General features: G+C 46.4%; 1 protein-coding gene across 3 annotated transcripts in view; it reads right to left on the bottom strand.

Moving 5' to 3' along the window:
* MED27 (mediator complex subunit 27) overlaps positions 1 to 18879 on the bottom strand; it is a 73297-nt gene extending 54418 nt beyond the window's left edge. For all 3 annotated transcript variants that reach the window (XM_081339838.1, XM_081339839.1, XM_081339840.1), the window contains exons 1-2: positions 18175 to 18879; positions 15940 to 16084 (exon numbers count right to left, since the gene is read on the bottom strand). In XM_081339838.1, the coding sequence (XP_081195964.1) occupies positions 15940 to 16084; positions 18175 to 18380 (351 nt within the window). In that variant the 5' untranslated portion in view covers positions 18381 to 18879. The remainder of the gene's footprint in view (positions 1 to 15939; positions 16085 to 18174) is intronic.
* Between the last annotated feature and the right edge of the window lie 264 nt (positions 18880 to 19143).

The following is a 19143-nucleotide window of genomic DNA, read 5'->3' on the forward strand; positions in this document are numbered from 1 at the left end:
TCTGCCTTTCTGCCTCAAATTACAGCTATTTTTCAGAAGGCCCCACGTCCAAAGCTACCAGGCGCTGTTAGAATTTTTATACCCTCTTCAATTTCAGTTTGAGACTTTCCCACAAGGCAGCTCAAACCTCCCCAATCATCTGTCCTAAACTGCGAGACGCTTTCTTGGATCGCTCTGCTATATTATTAATAATAAAAGAGTACAGGTCTCAGGGACAGCAGCAATGTAACATTAACAGATACAAGCCAGCCTGAAAGGAAATGAAATTGTATATATTATCGGAGCCTTTAATAGGCCGGGGAAAGGGGAAAGGAGATCTTTAGCTGGAAAGGCCAATTTAAATTCTCATTTTATGCCCCGCAAGCACCCAACCCTGTCATTCCTAAAAATAAAAGTCTGGGGGGGGGGGAAAATAAGGAACGTGCATTCCACGGTCAAGGTAGCAGAGGGCCCGGAGGACTTCCAACTTTTCGACAAGCCACGTCGACGGAGGAAGCTGGGTTTTCTTAATGGCCATGTGATTCACTTAAGGACTGCAGAGAGTCGCTTAACAACCGTGGCAAAGAGGTGGGCCTGACTCACTTAGCAACCGCTTTGCTTGTTGGAACCAGAATGGTGATCGTGTTTGGAAACCGAGGACTAGCTGCACGCAAATAGTAGAATAACAGGGCCTCGGAGCTGGAAGGGACCTTGGAGGTCTTCTAGTCCAGCCCCTTGCTCGAGCAGGAGATCCTACACCATCTCAGACAAATGGCACTCCAACCTCTTCTTAAAGACCTCCAGTGATGGAACACCCGCAACTTCTGGTGGCAAGTCGTTCCGCTGACTGATTGTTCTCACTGTTAGGGAGTTTCCCCTTAGTTCTAGGTTGCTTCTCTCCTTGGTTAGTTTCCATCTGTTGTTTCTTGTCCTGCATTCAGGTGCTTTGGAGAATAAGTTGACCCCCTCTTCTTTTGGGGCAGCCCCTCAAATATTGGAAGGCTGCCATCATGGGCCCCCCTACTCCTTCTTTGTATTAAACCAGACATACCCAATTCCTGCAGCCGTCCTTCCTATGTTTTAGCCTCCTGATCATCTTTGTTGCTCTTCTCTGCCCACTTTCTGGATTTTTTATAATATGGTGACTAAAATCTCTTCCAGTCGGTAGACCGCAACTCTGTAAGAGGCTGGGCTGGGTTTTTTCCCCCCTCCCTTCTCTGTTCTCCACCCAGTATTACATAACTCGTAAATTTTAAGCCGTGGACACAAAGCGAGAAGTAGAGAGGAGAGCTGCCTCAGCGTGTCAGGCTGGGATCCTGAGCAAGTGGTGATGCTTTGCATCCTGCTCCGTGGTTCATTATTCATGAACTAGGAGGAAATGAACACTTGTCTTTGCTGCAGGTATCCGCAGTGACTACTACGAGGAGGACGGAAATATCAATTAATGCGACGGGCCTCGCCGCTGCGTTCGGCACGCGGCCCAAAGGACAAGGCCCCCCACAATGAAATCAGTAAGTCATTTTTTTCCCCCACCATGATGCCAGGCGCTAATGAAATGCCTCCCACGTTGTGCGGTAACTAGCCAGGTTTCCATGTAAATCCTGGCTGGAATCCCACTGACCACGAGTGACTGGATGCTCATTTGGTTCCGTCACAGATGGACAAGCGATGTGTGACACAACACGGTCGTGCGCAACGCAACCGGTCAAATTAGGGAGGCTTTTTTTCTCCCTTTTAACTACTCTCTTGTCAAATATTGTGAAACACAATCCGCAGATACAGGCGGTCCTCGCCTTACGGCCCACGACGCAGCCCAACATTTCCGTTGTCAAGCGAAGCATTCCTTAAGTGAGTTTTGCCCTGTTTTTATGACCTTTCTCACCCCACATGCTGGTCCTTAAGCAGTGACCATATGACCACACCCGATTTTTAAGCAAGTCCATTGTTCCCACGGGCATTTTTGTTTTGTTTTGTTTTGCTAGAAGCTGGAAGTAAATCCCAGATTCCTGTAAAAACCTTTGCAAACCATTGTTTAGACAATGTTGACTTTGATCAAAGACAAGTTGCCAATATTCTTATCGTTATCTGAGCATTTCCAAGAATCATTTAAAAGCTGCCGGTTTGGGTCAGTCTTCATCACCAAACGATCAAAGCTAAGGCTGACACCGAAAATGTACTAGCTGTTGTAAGTTTCACGGGATTTTTTTTTTTTTTTTGCAATGTGCTATTTATTCACACCCAGAGTCTCTCGGTTGGAATGGCTGAAGCCATAACGATCCAAAAGATATAAATAAAGATAAAATCCTGCTCTTCCTGGCACGTTATGATTTCAAATACATTTATTTCAGGTTTGGCGAAAGGAAAAAAAAGAAGTTAACATAAAAAAGCTTTCGGGTTACACAGAGGGTAGGATGGCGGGGTGCTATCAAAATGAGAACACCTTCCTATTTTCTCAGCCATAAATCTATTTATCTAAATTTCTAATGCCTACTTGGAAATGCAGAACGGGAGACTGTTTAATCACCACAGCTGGTATGAAGGCTTCCAACCGGTGACAAATGCGGAATAAATGTTAAATGTATGCCGATATACTCTCCTTTTTATTAAATTTTTTTTTTTATTCCTCGCTTGGAGCTATACTCTCTTCGGCCTCCTTGGAATTCATGGAGAAATCCCAATTGGGGCCATTCCCGTCAGTTCTCAGGAGGATCAACCATGCTTTTTTTGGAATTCAGCTCCAAAAGGAGACCTTATGGTGATTCACCATCCTAACCTGGATGGTGTCACCAATTTGCAAGGTGGGCGTCTCTTTTGTTCCTCAACACAAAGTCAACCAAGGGATTACCCAACTTGGTGCACCAAAAGACTAGAGTTTTATATGTAGTCCTCAATTTACAACCACAAGCTAGCCCCAGATTTCGGTTGCTAAGCGAGGCATTTCTTAAGTGAGTTTTGCCCCCATTTTACGGCCTTCCTGGCGTAAAATTGTCACAAGTCACGAACTAGCTGTAAACCGATCGCAGAGTTCCCAACACATCCTATATCTTGGCAGGCCAGCCGGCTCCTTACGAAGGCCTTGAAATATGGCCCGACGTAAAACGCTTACGAAGTATTAGAGCTCTTTCAGCATCGCATTTAAGGATATCTAGATGTAGGCAACAGAAGTATGATTTAGAACAGGAATATGCTTAATGGGTTCCCCCACCCTCCCCTTCCTTTTCTGCTGCCATCAGAGCTTGTTCAACTCTGCTTGTTCAGAACCAGGCGCTGAAACTTCTGGGTACGTCCTACGGTAGGACTGACACGGTTGAGACGAAACTCCACGATCCTCAGCTGAATAAGTGCTGAAATGCCCAGACTGGCTTCGAAATGAGATAGCAGCCAAATAAATTAGATATAGATAGATAGATAGATACTGTAGATAGATAGATAGATAGATAGATAGATAGATAGATAGATAGATAGATAGATAGATAGATAGATAGATAGATAGATAGATAGATAGATAGATAGATAGATAGATAGACAGACAGACAGACAGACAGACAGACAGACAGACAGACAGACAGACAGACAGATGAGATGACAGAGAAAGAGAGATGATAGATTGATAGATAGATCAGAGATGAGAGAATGACAGAGAAAGAGAAAGATGAGAGAAAAAGAGACATGAGATAGATAGATAGATAGGAAGGACAAGAGAAAGAGAGATATGAGAGATGGGATGACAAGAGAAAGAGATGATAGTGATAGATAGATAGATAGATAGATAGATAGATAGATAGATAGATAGATAGATAGATAGATAGATAGATGATGAGAGATGATATAGATGGAGATAGAAAGATAGAATGACAAGAGAAAGAGAGATGATTAGATAGATATAGATAGATTAAATGATAAATGGTAGTCAAAGTCAGAATAGATTAGATAGATAGATAGATAGATAGATAGATAGATAGATAGATAGATAGATAGATAGATAGATAGAGATAGATGATAGATAGATAGATAGATAGAAAAAATGCAATCATTTGTATCCTGCTGATGGTTTCAGGAAAGTGAAAAGCTCCAGGATAATGCACAGTATAAAAGTGAGGGACAGAAATCCACCCTACCATCTTAGCAAGAGGATATACTGTACTTCTTCTTGAATTTCACACCCGATTCGTAAGAATTTTCCTATTCCTTCCCGACCGCAGGACGAGGAAGGAATAGAAAACAAAGACTGGAAAAGCCATCAAATTAATTAGATATAAGAAGCTTGCAAAAACATTTTCTCTTACTTTCGGACTGGGGCTTTTGATTGTGCTCAGCATGAGCGGAATTAAAATAGATTCGTCAAAGTAATGATAAGCCAGAGCGTTCCATGGGCCTCGGCCGGGCACGACAGGTGCCCCGTTGGTCTCCCTTCTCCTCAAGAATGCAAATGATTAAGGAAGATTAAATACCTCCTCGGCTTAAATACTCTAGATAATGAGCTCCTTTCCTTCAGAAAGAAAAAGGGGTGTTTCATGTTGGCAGCTGACGGAGCCTGCTTTGAATTCTTTTAATTCGGAACAGCACCATCTGTTGTTCGGATTCCCAGGTTCAGCAGCAAAAGTTGAGATCCAACTTGGGGGGGGGGGGAATGGAAGGGAACGTAAACCTGAACCAGGCTGACAAGGGGGAGGGTGCTGAACAGGCTTCTCGTCAAACGGTTTTGTTTTGTTTTTAAAAAGAAAACTGGCTCCATATTAAAACCATCTTCTAAGATGTGAATAGTAAGAATATAACGGGAGGGGGTCTTCAACTGAACACAGAACAACAGAGTTGGAAGGGACCTCGGAGGCCTTCTAGTCCAACCCCCCTGCTCAGGCAGGAGACCCTACCCAGGGGTGTCAAACTCAATTTCATGGAGGGCCGCATCAGCATGGCGGTTGCCCTCAGGGGGCCGGGTGGGTGTGGCCAGGGTGGGCGTGGCCTACTGGGTGGGCGTGGCTAGAGTGTGTATGGCCTGCTGGGTGGGCGTGGCTAGAGTGCGTATGGCCTACTGGGTGGGCGTGGCCAGCTCTACATCGTTCGCATCAAGGGTGCCTATGGGGGCCTGGGCAGGAGTGGGACAGATCTGAGGGTCTCTGGCAGAAGGAGGGTCTCTGCGCCAGGGCCAAGGCAGTGGGGGCCGTTCCCTCCCTGTTTCCAGGATGGCTTCGCGGGCCGCATGAAACCGCTTCGCGGGCCGGATCCAGCCCCCGGGCCTTGTGTTTGATATGTCTGCCCTATACCATTTCAGGCAAAGGGCTGTCCAGTCTCTTCTTAAAAGCCTCCAGTGATGGAGCACCCACATCAGGGAGGCATTTAAGCTTAAAAAAAAAACACCCCCCTCCCAAAAAAACTAAAAAATTCATTTACAGCAAGAGAAAGAGCTGGAAAGTAACTCGGCCATCGAGGGAAACAAAGTGGAATTTTAAAGGAGAAACGATTTTGCAAAAAAACCCAGACAACCCCGATTGCTGTATTTTTCGTGCAAGACGAGGCCGACCGTCACCATTTCCGTAAAAATCTACTCTTTTATGGAGAAACAGCAGCCACTTCTAAGGGAATTAGGCGACCGAAAAATAAGCTTGTCAAGTACCAGGTACGTTTTAAGCATTTTAAAAAACAAAAAACCAAAAAAACCCCACTTTACAGTATTTGGCATTTTTATTGTTAACGGTCAGCCTTAAAAGAGGAAATCAAAGAAGCTCATCGACACTCTCTGCAGCCTGGGAAAATTTACAGTCCTGCTTTAGAAAAGAAATTGATTTTTAGCCCGTTTGGTCTAGTGGCGAAGGGGGAGTTCTAGTCCTGTCTTAGGCAGGAAAAGCTGGGCGACCCTTTTACGACCTTCCCTGCCTTGGTTGGTAAGCGAATCCCTGCGGCGTTTAAGTTAGTTAACACGGTCGTTAAGCGAATTTGGCCTCCTCCGTTGACTTTGATGGTCAGAAGGTTGCCAAAAGGGACCCCGTGGACACGAGCCAGTTGCCAAGCGTCCGAATTTTGATCACGTGATCGCGGGGATCACTTTTTACATTGCCGTTGTAACTTTGAATGGTCACTAAATGAACAATTGTTCAAGTCGAGGGCTATCTGAAAGGGGGAGGGAGAGACTGGGTACAGATAAAATTTTGGAGACAAAAAAGGAAGTATTTTCCACCCCTTTTGGGCCCGAAATCTGCCTAGATTCTTGTTGACGAGCTTCTCCTGTGCATCGCCACCAACGCTGCGTTTTACATAATATGTAGGAAGGGTATCCGAGGCTTAAAGAGAAAAAGATTGTTCTCTAAAAGTGAGAAGAAGAAAAAAAAATCTTAAAGCTCCCCTTATTGATTCTTTTAATGCCCCGGCTTGCAATCTCAGCAAGAATGAGATCAAAGCTGAGTAGTACCATATAGAGCTAGACTTGATCTTTCCTGATCACATGTCTGCTTTCTGCTTCGAGGCTTTTACAGCTAAAAAGGGTAGATGTGCAGGTACGAGCAGAATGGCGCCCAAATGTCCCCCACTGAAGTTGGCAAAACTTCGCAAAATGCATAGGCGATGTCCTGGTTCCGACAGATGAAACTCTTCAAAAGAACTTCGAGGTATCGTTGACCTTAAAGGATCTTTTATTCGAGTAGCAGAATGTCGGCACTTACATAATCGAAGCCAAAAACTGAATTTACCCCTCCCCTGGGCACGTCGTATCAAAGCACAATTCCCTCCTCCAATTAACAGTCATAAATCACATTCCCCAATTAGCTTGAAGCGTGGGCTTCCTCTCCAGCTAGCCAAATTCTTTATCAGCTCTGGGCTCAGTAACCTTGATTCTCAGGCTACATTTAGTGTTGTTATGTCTAGCTGGACTCTCATTCGCATTCCCCCCCCCTCCCAGCATCATCTAACTCTAAAAGCGAAAGGGGAAAGATGGCGACATTTCCATCTGTTGTCAATGCACAAACATCCGATGTTAGCAGCGCTGACAGGCGACTTGCGTTAACGTCGCCAGTGCCAATTCCCACCTTTCTCCAACTTTTAAGAATACCTGAGCACCAAGTTGCAGCTTGGTGCAGCTGAGAAGGAAGAGCGCAGGCTAATTTTAGAACCTTTTTTTTTTCTTTAAAAAAAAAAGAGAGATTCCTCAAAGCCCAAACTTTAAGCCATGAATATGTATTATTATTATTTTTTTAGAAGAAGGGGCTGTTTGGTACAGAAGAGCAGAAACCTGCTCGAGAAAATTCAAGCTTCCATTTGAAAAAGGATAATTGAAATGGTTGAACACATGGCAATTCAATCAAGTAATGCTTACGCTGAAAGAAAAAAAAGGGAAAGACTTAGAAAAAGGAACAGACGAGGTTTTGCAAACTCAGGCCCAGAATGCATTTTCCTTCTACCTAAAAATGCAGATGTTTCTCTCCCCCAAACCTCCCCCCCTCCAAAAAAAAAAAAAAAAGATCAATCCCAAATCATCACAACTCTGAAAACGGGCCGATCTGGCGGAGATGACAACCGTCCATCGTTCAAACGTCGTTTCATCCGGACGAATTAAGTTGCCGCTTCTTTTTTTTTTGCGCATTCCGCCACCCTGGACCATGCGATCGTAACAAAAGTGCAGTGATTTAAGACGCAAAGGTTGCTAACCTACAGAAACAACAACACCCTGCAAGTCTCACACACACACACACACACACACACACACACACACACACACACACGCACCCCTCTATCCTCGGTGGAAAAAGCCAATGTCCTAAATTGCTGAAATCTGGAGGGTGACCTGGAGACAAAGGCTCAAATTAAGCCAAAGCAAGCTGGGCAGAAGCCAAAAACACGGTGCATGCACGTGAGGCCAAAATGGCAACCCCGGCAGGCTTTTGTTTGGCCTTCGGCAAAGATGATTCTTCGCAAAAGCAGTCCACTCGCCTAGCCAGTTGCGGCTGAGAACAACAGCCTCCTGTAAACCCAATTTCGGTGAAAAACAGTACGGCGCCATTAATGGCCAAAATGGCCCAGAGGGGAAGGAGAGGGTTTTGTGTATGGTGTGACTGTCATTAAACTCCAAGCTTTGTGCCTAAGCAGCTTGACCCACTTGGTGAAGGCCATCGGATCCTTGCGTGAGGTTTTTTTTTAACTACCCACGGCTCCCTTTCACAAAAGCGTCCACCCACCTGTTTTGCGCCAGCTTTGCGCTCCAATTAAGGAAAGGTTTGTGGCAGTGGTGAACAAAAGCCACAATCCCAGTCCCCAAAGATAAGAAGATGAATTGCAAGCATTGCAGGCTCTCTCTGTCGGGGAATCCTGTTGTGATAATGACCCCCTCAGGAAACGAAAGTCTGCAAAGGTTCACAACTTACAAATACCCTGTCATCTTGCTGGCATCCCCTCCATTTGGAGAATTGCAAATGTTTTCTTTTTCTGGCAAAGGCTGGGTTGTCCAAAATTAAGTGCGAGCGACGCAAAGCAGGAGAAGGAAGCGACTTGTGAGTGACATTGGCAAACATATCCAAAATAGGAGAGAATGGAGTTGGAATGGACTAAGGTTCTTGCAGATCATTCAAGAACCTTTAATCCAGTGCTTCTCCCGCTTGGGAACTTTAAAAGTGGGTGGACTTCAGTTCCCAGAATTCCCCAGTCAATCAACCATGCTGGCTGGGGAAATCTGGGCGTTGAAGTCCGCCCATCTAAAAGTTGCTAAGACTGAGAAACACTGCCCTAATATATTGGCGTATTTGAATTTTGACCCTAGGACATTCATAAAGACTGTCCCCGCTTGGCAACCTCCTAGTGCTGGGACTACAACTTCCATAATCCAAGGTCAGCCCGGTCAGGAGCTTCTCCCTAAAGAAATCAGACACACACACACACACACACAAATCTCCCACGCTTTCTGAAAGCACACCTGCTGCAAGAAGGAACTAAATAGGAAGGTAGAGAGGGCTATTGCCTATTCAAAAGTCTCAAACAAACACAATTAATCAACATGTAATGTAAATATTTGCATATAAACACGCTGCTGTTTGAAAAGGATGCTCCATCTCACTGTTTATGTTGTGGTTTTAAGCCGCCATATGCCAACGCATGTGAACGTTCAAAGAAAGAGGATTTAGTCTCCACCAAAACCAGGCAAACATTTTCAAGGCAACGGGGGAAAGTTGAACTTTCCCTCCCAAAAAGGCAAAAACAAACTTCAAAACACGTTCTGAATTCATCCGTTGCCAGTACCGTATTAAACAGGTTGAGCTTTCATGAAAGGGTGGGCTGGATCCCCATAATTTAAAAAAAAAACAACAAACAAACCCTACCTACGTAGAAATTTCTCCAATAAATCCAAGATATTGTTTAAGAGCGATGCGCGTTTTGGGGCTGGGGGCGCCTTTGAAAAGGATCTGGAAGTCGAGGCGGTTTACAATGCAGAAATTCAGGTCGCGGCACTGCTACGTCACCTTGTGCATGAATACAGATAGTCCCTGACTTCGTTTTTTCGAAAAACCTCCAGTGATGCGAGCGGCCACAATTTCTGGAGGCAAGTAGTTCCGCTGACGGATTGTTCTCTCGGGGAAATTCCACCTTAGTTCCAGGTTGCTGCTCTCCTTGATGAGTTTCCATCCGTTGCTTCTTGTCCTGCCCTTCTGGTGCTTTGGAGAATAGGTTGAGCCCCCCCCTCTTCTTTGGGGCAGCCCCTCAAATATTGGAAGACTGATATCTATAGACCCATCACAAGACCCATCAGGAGACACCCCACCCCCCACCTGAGTTGACCCTCCATTCACAGGCCCTTATAAACAGAAGAATACCAACCCTGGTGTCCTCTAAACTCCGCTGGAGATGTTACCCAGCCTGGTAATGAAACGTTGGGAAACCAACCCCACAAGCTCGGAGAACTAACTTACACCCTCATCCTATACCTGAGCTACATTCACCACTATCAGTCTTCCAATATTTGAGGGGCTGCCCCAAAGAAGAGAGGGGGGGTCAACCTCTTCTCCAAAGCACCAGAAGGCAGGAGAAGAAGCAACGGATGGAAAGTGATCAAAGAGAGAAGCAAGCTAGAACTAAGGAGAAAATTTCCTGTTAGAACAGTTAACCAGTGGAACCACCTGCCTCCAGAAGCTGTGAACAGTCCAACAGTGGAGGTTTTTAAGAAGAGACTGGACAGCCATTTGTCTGAAATGGTATAGGTTTTCCTGCCTGAGCAGGGGGTTGGACTAGATGACCTCCAAGGTCCCTTCCCACTTTTATTATTATTATTATTATTGATCGTCGCACAGTCAACCAGATGTTCAGACTGCATTTGGCATTTTTGTCTGCCTATTGAGTCCTTATCCAGGACCTAGGATAGGCAGATGTGGATGTTTGATGGTATTACAGATCTCGTCGCAGGATGGAAGCAGTTCCTAGTAAGGCCGCCTTTTGCAATTGACTAATGGCGAATTAACTAAATTATTATTGTTGTTGTTGTTGTTATTTTGTGCTGCCACGAAGAGGATCCCCTCAAGGACGTAAGGGATGGTTTTTCAGCCAGGAGACATACACCCCACCCCACCCTGGCATCTCCAGGTAAGCCAGAGGAAGCCTCCTCCAGCGACGATCCTCCCGAAAGCCGACATAAAGCAGTTTTCCCTTCCTTGGTGCAAAGTCACCCAGGAATTGGAAAAAATAAATAAATCCTGCTGACTGGGAACCGAGAAAAGCCGATCGGTCAATTCTCTCAGTCATTTAGCAGCCGAGGGACAACTTGTTCCGTCTGCCAGTCACAACCAATTTGAAGGCGGCGGGGTGACGGATCCATTTCGGAAAGTGGCAGAGGCCGCAAGGCTCCCGAGGAGAGAGGGGGGGGGTCGCCCTGCAAAGCTCCCTCTTAACTATTCACATCCGATTAGCCGGCTTTCGCCCTGATCTGCGAGAAGCGACGAAGGTGTTGTGACTACGGCCTTCGCCGCCCCCCCCCAAAAAAAACGAAGAAAGAAAAAAAATCCACAGGAACGTCGCACGAGCAGAAGAGAACGAGGGCAGAAAAGGAAGAAAAGAGGTTGAAGAAGAAGAGGGCACAACCTCGGGGGATTTTCCTGCCTGACCTACCTCTGCGAAGTGAGCCTGGCCCCGTTTTACGACCTTGCTTCCAACAGTTGTTAAATGAACCTCGCTGCCATTGTTAAATTAGTAAATCGGTTATTAAGAGGAATCTGGATTTCCCTCCACCCCCCGTTGACTCGGCTTGCCGGAAGGTCGGATGCTCCAACCGTCATAAATATGACACAAAGTGACTTACGACCGGTCCTCAGACTTATGACCGTCACAGCATCCTTAGGGTCACAGGATCAAAATTCGTGCGCTCAACAACCAGCGTGTATTTACAACGGTTGCAGTAGCCGTGTGTGTGTGTGTGTGTGTGTGTGTGTGTGATGTGATTGCCTTGTGACTGTCCCAGTCAAGGAGGGGGGAGCTGGATTCACTTAACAACTGCATGATTCATTTAATGACTGCAGGAATAGAATAGAATAAAATAGAACAGAATCGGATCAGATCAGATCATACAATACAATACAATACAATACAATACAATACAATACAAGAAATAAGAGAACAGAATAGAAATAGAAATGGAATACAGCTGGAAGGGACCTTGGAGGTCTTCTAGTCCAGCCTCCATTCAGCTCTCAATTATGGTCGTTAAGTTGAGGATGCCTGTACCCATCCCCAAACATGCTTAGGATGACAACACTTTGAGGCAACACCCACCTTAATCAATGCAAGCTATAAACCACCCTCCAGACATTCTTAAAAGCGAGGTGGGAAATCATGGGTTTTAATGAGAAGGAAGTCAGTTTGGATGGATTATCTAACAACAGGCTGCTTGACAATGGAAAAGTCTCAGGAGATGAGGCGTCTTCTCCATTCAAGGGGGGTGGGGGGGGGGAGAAAGCGCGTGAGCATAAACAGAATTTTCTAAAAAGAAATGTTAAAAAATTCAACCTTTAGAGTCTCCGAATCTGTTATTATGAGTCTACCAAGCCTTTCAGAGAAACCCAAACAGCAGGATACGTTGCTTTGGGGGGAAAACATAAATCTAAGGTGCCTTGGCAGGTTTAAAATCCACCCGTTACCCACAATGCTAATTTATGGCTTAAATTATAAGTTGGAGAGATCCTCCCTTCGCTCCCTCGGCCTGGCATTTAGAAACAGCCCTCTCCTGAATTCAAAAGGGGGGAGAGAGAGAGAGAGAGAGAGAGAGAGAGAGAGAGAGAGAGAGAGAGAGAGAGAGAAAGAAACTCACTGACATCCCTTAGTGAAGATGTTACCTAGCCTGGAAACGTAACGTTCGGAAACCAACCCACCAGCTCGGAGAACTAACTCCCCCCCCCACTCCTCATCCTACAGCTGAGCTACAGATATTCATCACTACTGCTAAAGGACAGTAACTCTGCCAGCTGCCTCTGTACCAACGTCGCCAGATCTAGAAGATCCACCGGGGGGGGGGGGAGAATTCTTGAATGTACGGGAGCGATGACATTGACGGCAATTAACAAGCTTCTTCTTAGTTCAATGGAAACCGACATCCAGCGTCCCTCCGTCCCCTTGCTGCTCACTTAAGGACGGGTCCCAACATCGTCACAGGCTACCTGGCCTGTGAAAAAGACTCTACACTTCTGCTTTGGGATATTCCAAGCCCCCGAATAGAAAGAGAAAGACGACTACGGCTGAAATTAAGTAGCTTTCCTTTGTGGTGGTGGTGGGGTGGGGGAATAAATAAATAAATCTAGAAATGAAGTCCAGCGATAAAATGGCTGTTCCCATATGCTCGGGAAGCAATTAGCTCACTGTACCTTTATCATGCTAAACAAATGGCACAACGCAATTGCTGCAAAGCGGGTGGTTCGTCCTTCCCCTCTTTCGATTTAACGCGCTTGCTCCATGCGTGCCACGGAGAAGCATCCGTGTGGGGCTTGGTCTGTTGGCAAACAGGTCCAAATAAGGACAGGCAACCTGGCCAACATACGGAGCAGCCGGATTGCAAACAAGACACGGACGTTGAAACAGGGCGGGTACACGGGAGCTGTGCCGTGCTCTGGAGGGAACTGTGGGAAAGGGATTCGGAGAGAGAGCGTGGCAGCGGCCTGCAACTCTTTAAAGCAGCTGCATCTTAAAAAGACTTTTATAGGGTGGGAGGGAAATCTACGCCTCTGCTTTCATGCAGTTCAAAATCATCCTCAGGAACTGAATCCAAAGCTTAGCAGAGTTCTATGGGCTGCTTCAACAGCCTTCAATGGTTCCAGATCATTATCCTTCTTCCCATTCTTCACCATCCTTGGCCATCTTTTACTTTCTTTTTCTTTCTTTCTTTCTTTCTTTCTTTCTTTCTTTCTTTCTTTCTTTCTTTCTTTCTTTCTTTCTTTCTTCTTTTCTTTCTTTCTCTTTCTTTCTTTTTCTTTTTCTTTCCTCTTTTCTTTCCTCTCTTTTCTCTTTCCTTCCTTCTCCGTCACCCTCCCTCCCTTTCTTTCTCTGTCTCTCTCTCCTCCCATTTCTCTTCTAATCCCTTTCTCTCCGTGATCTCTTTTATCACCCCCACCGGTTTTCCAGACCTCCCTCCTTATAACATCTAGATTTTGGTGGCATCTCTACCGGATTTCTGTTATCACACCCTATAATAAAAGAGAGCTTTTAGTACCGTAATCTGCTTCCTGAACTAGTCTTACCACAAACGAGGAGGGATTTCAGCCCACCGTCCTCAAAAGAGCGGGGCTACGGCAAAGTCTCCGATTGATTCGTTTCAACAACGGAGTAAATGCAAATCTCTTCTGTAGAATTTCAACCCTCTTCGATTTTACATAGTCCCCGACTTACAACTACGATTGGGGCCAGAATCAATTCAATGCCAGTCGCCGAGAGCCCGAATTCTGATCACGTCTCCATGGGGCGTTGCAACAGCCCCAACCCTGAGGATTGTTTGTAAGTCACATGACCGAAAGGATGCTGCAATTGTTATAAGTGTAAGGACCAGTTAGGTCACTTTTTTCCTAGTGTTGTGACGTTGAACGGTCCTCAAACGAGCAGTTGTTAAGGCGAAGACTACCTGTGTTAAACATTGCAAGGCAAAAGTAATTTTTAGAGGTTTTGGTGAGCTGCCCCAGATCTCTCGTGAATGATAGGAAGACTGAGGGGGTTTTTTGCCCAACGTTGTTGCATGGGAAAAAATAAATAAAAATACTGCAAATTCCAATTACTCACATATCGCAAACTTAGCAAATAGAAGCGGCTTGTGAATTTGCTTTGGGTTGTGGTCCCTTGTGTGTTACTCAGAGGCTTTTGTTCCCTGGGCAGTAATGCAAAACATCAAAACCATCCGCTGACGCCTCCCAGGGCAAAATTATTAGATCTGTAGAGAATTATCCCCTTCCCTCTCGGCCCCAGTCTGATCTCAGCCCTGTGTTTAAAAATACAATCGTTAACGGAAGATCGGCCCGGTTTGTAGGCGCCAAAATTGCCTTGCCTCAGCTCATCAAAAATACAAGAAGCCGACCACGAAGGATTAGAAAATTAAAAATTAAGTACAGAAAGCACTTCCCCGGTCCGGTCCGTCCTTTCAAACGGTTGCGAGCTGCCGGGCCAAACATGTCTCAAAAAAGGCTGCTCTGTTATTCCAGATGCTCTTATTTAAAGCAGCTGCTGAAGGCGAGGCGAGCGGAGAAGCGACGCAACCTCGTGAGCCACACAAAAGTGCTGCATCATGCAACTGCATCGTGAACCCAGCCAAAGCCCAAAGCCAGCCAGGAGGCTACGTTAAATCTCGGAGTTTCAGAGAGAAATGCTTTGCCGGCAAGCTCTGGAAGAGCGGGGTGGGTGGGTGGGGGAGAGCCTTAACGGAATCCCAAAGTAGGGGTGGATTTAAAATCAAGTAAAACACACTTAAGCCTCTTGGCCAAGGTTAGGCTTCAAATGGGCCCATCGTTGAGGTTAAGTCATCGTTTGACTTTGGTTTGCTGATACATTGACCACCAGAAGGCTCTCGGTGCTCTCTGGGCCTGGTGGTTTCCTTGCAGACGTCTCATGACCCAACTAAGTAACATCATCAGTGCTAGAAGGGAGTGGGGTCTGTTGAATGGAGGGGGAGGAGGGGGAGGAGGAGGAGGATGAATGTGGGGTCCTTTGGTGCTCTCTGGGCTTAGTGCTTTCCTTGCAGACGTCTCATGACCCAACTACGTAATATCATCAGTCCAAGTGAATGTGACTTGCTCCGTTTCTATACAGTAGCTCTGAGTTTGGTGGCTTTCTTGCAGACGTTTCACTACCCAGCTAGCTAACATCCTCAGTGCTAGTGAGTGTGGTTTCTAGTGAATGACTATACCACGTACAGACACATCGGCAGAAAATACCTAATGACATAGTAATATTTGTGTAAACGTTTCCTACCTTTCAGATTGAGGAGAAACAAAGGAACGATTAAAATCACCTTGGCCATTCCAATGAATCACATCCTACCCATACCTAGCAAATCATCTTCTCGTGGCCAACATCTGCAGAAAGGGGTGGCCTGCACAGCCTGTCTGGAGAGGGGCTGGAGGAGGGCACACAAGTGGGGCAGACTCACCCCAGCAACTTGCAACATTCCCCATGGCTTCCCCAATGAGTCATTGGGGAAGCCGGCAGGAAAAGTCCACAAAAGGTGATCACGTGATCACAGGGCACATTGCCAAGCGCCCAGATCAGGACCACATGACTGCAGAGGTCACTGAGTTAAGCCAAGGACCACCTGTACTCGTGTGTGTGTGTGTGTGTGTGTGTATAAATAAACACCCAAAATGTAATTAAATAAAACCTAGAACAGGTGTACACATTTCTCAAAGGGCATTTTCCCTTTCCCTTCTCTTCCCTGTAGAAACGCCAAAGGCAAAATATTCTTTAGTTTGCTGAATGTCAGTAACAATTCACATTGACACCTTACAGATAAAGCCATGGATTACTTACCTTATTTGACCATTTATAGGCCTGGAGCAGCTGGCTATAAAGGGGTGTTTTGTCTTGGACAGGATCGAGACTCAACAGACCACTGTTGTGCAGGGGATGGTTTTCGGACGGTTTGCCCACGAGGTTACTCAAGCGTTCCAATTCACTAAGAACAAATAATGAGAAAAACCATCGTTAGGAAGCTTTACACCCTTCGTTTCCCAGAAATTCATCTGCGCTGTAACTTGATAAATAATCCAGCTGCGCTTTCTATTCTATTCTGCATTCTAATCTATTCCATATAATCTATTCTATTCTATTCTGCATTCTATTTCTATTTCATTTTTTCTATTGTATTCTGCATTCTGTTCTACTGTATTCCATATATTCTATTCTATTCTATTCTGCATTCTGTTCTATTATTATCAAGAGTCAACTTACTCCCTTTTCCTTTTTTCCTACCTCTATTTTTATTGTTTTGGCTCTTTCAAAGCACTTCCTATTTTATTTGCTGTGTCTGTATTTGCTACTTTCGTTGCGTTGTTTTTTTTTTTTTTGCTTTTTCACTCTGACCTGTATTTCCTTATCATAACACTTGAGTGTTTCATTTTATTGTTATTTCTTCCAGCCCTTATGTTACTTTTGCTGTGTTTTGTTTGGTTCCTTTCAAATCAAGGAGATTCTTGTTCTCTGTTTGGAATCTGTTCAAATCACCCCACGTACAAAGGCAACCAGGAATTACAAGACAGGCCGTCCTCGACTTGCAACCGTTCATTTAAGTGACAGTTCAAAGATACAACCGTGACTTAATGACCGTTTTTCGCACTTTTCACCCTTATGACCATTGCAGCCTCCTCAGGCTCACGCGATCCGACACCCGGGCGCTTGACAACCGATTCACATTGACGACGGTCGCAGCGTCCCCGGGTGTGTGCGCACGCGTGTGTATGTGTGACGCGATCCCCTTTGGCGACCTTCTGACAAGCTTTAACGACCGGGTGACTAATTTAACGACTGCAGGGTTTCACTTACCAACCGTGGCGAGGAAGGCCGTCAAGCCCTGAGTCCTCGGGAGAAGGGCGGTATACAAATAAAATTAATAATAATAATTAATAATAAAGTCTCTTGTTGCAGGTGAAGAAGGAGAGTGCAAAAGTTGGGTTGAAACTAAACATTAAGAAAACCAAGATCATGGCATCCGGCCCTCTCAATTCCTGGCAAATAGATGGGGAAGAAATGGAGGTAGTAACAGGTTTTATTTTCCTGGGCTCCAAGATCACTGCAGATGGGGACTGTAGCCAAGAAATTAAAAGACGCTTGCTCCTCGGGAGGAAAGCAATGGCAAATCTAGACAGCACACTAAAAAGCAGAGACATCACCCTGTCCACAAAAGTGCGTATAGTCAAGGCTATGGTCTTCCCAGTTGCAATGTATGGCAGTGAAAGTTGGACCATAAGAAAGGCTGAGCGCCAAAGAATTGAAGCCTTTGAACTATGGTGCTGGAGAAGACTCCTGCGAGTCCCTTGGACTGCAAGGCGATCAAACCGGTCAGTCCTAGAGGAGATCCACCCTGACTGCTCTTTAGAAGGCCAGATCCTGAAGCTAAAACTCAAATCCTTTGGCCACCTAATGAGAAGGAAGGACTCACTGGAGAAGAGCCTCATGCTGGGAAAGATGGAGGGCAAGAGAAGAAGGGGACGACAGAGAATGAGGTGGCTGGATGGAGTCACTGAAGCAGGAGGCCTGAGCTTAAATGGACTCCAGAAGATGGTAGAGGACAGGAAGGCCTGGAGGAACGCTGTCCATAGGGTCGCGATGGGTCGGACACGACTTCGCAGCTAACAACAACAACAACAATAATAAAGCGGGGCAAAGCCCGTCTTTGCCAACTGGGGTTCAACCGCAGCTGCACTGCGCCTGGCTGGGGAGGCTCTACAAGGGACAGACCAGCCTGGTCTCCCCTCCACCACCACCAGAACGAGGCCCAGCGACCAAGGCCCTCTGCTGCAATGCAGCACGGAGCTCCCACACCTTGCCAGTAAAGTGGGGGGGGGAAGAGGATGATGGGCCACGTGGTCCCACTACCTGCGTAGCCAAGGAACCAGGCGAGGCAGCCCCAGCACCGCCCCCTTCCCTGATTACCCTACCTGGCCACGCCCCCCCCAGCTGAGGCAGAGGAAAGGAGGGGCGTGGCCTCCGCCCGTCCGCCCCGCCCTCCCTGCTCGCCCCGCCCCGCCCGCTGGGCTGCCTCCTCACCCCAAGTCTCGGCTGACCGAGTGGAGGCTCTCCTGGAAGCTGGCGAGGAAGCCCTTCTCGCGGCCTTCCACGGCCTCCTTGTGCCGCCGGCCGTCCTTGAGGCAGTCGAAGACCCGCGTCACGCTCGAGCGCAGCGCCTGGATGGCGGCTATGGCCTGGGCGAAAGCCTCCAGGTTCACGCCGGCGCTCAGCACCCCGTCCGCCATCTTGAACCAGGGCTCCCTCCAGCCGCGGGGAGCGCCGGGAAGTGTAGTCCCTCCGGCGGAAGCCAGCCAGCCAGCCAGCCCAGCCAGGCGGGCGGCTCGCGCTGCGGGAAAGCGGCCGTCGCGCAAAGCAGCCTGGGAGCCAGCGGAGGGCTTTTTTTTTTTTTTTTTCCTCGCCCACCGCGGAGCCCGCCGGGAAATGTAGTGCACAAGTGCTCCTGGCTTCTGCCTTTGGGGTTCCCATTCATTTTAGGGAAATTAACGTTGACTCTCTCTCTCTCTCTCTCTCTCTCTCTCTCTCTCTTCCTGAATTTGTTGCTTTATTTTGATTTATTGCTGGGTTTATCGCAGGGATTTGGCTGGATTCAAGTGGCTTTAACTCTGCTGCCTTCTTAATAAGGACCAGTGCTTAACCAACTTTGGTTAACCTCGGAAATTAAACAGAATTAAACCTGTTCAAGCTACGATGCTAAAAAGTGGTCCCAGCAGACAAGAACGCTGCTTCTGAGAAAGCTGCATTAACTTAAATTAATGTCTTTAATTATTTGCTGTTAATGATTTGCTCTTTCCTACCTCTAATTTTCATTGTTTGGGCTCAAATTGCCATCTCAATCCACTCCCTACTTTGTTTCCTCTGCCTGAATTTGCCACTTTAGTTGCAGTTCTCTCTCTTGCTTTCTTGCTTTGACTTTTTATTTTCTTATCCCAGCATTGATTGTTTCATTTTCTTCTTGTTATTCCTTCCAGGAATTATGTTACTTCTGGT

The sequence above is a fragment of the Vipera berus genome (assembly GCF_964194415.1).
Source record: "Vipera berus genome assembly, chromosome: 15".
NCBI classification, from domain to species: Eukaryota; Metazoa; Chordata; class Lepidosauria; order Squamata; family Viperidae; genus Vipera; species Vipera berus.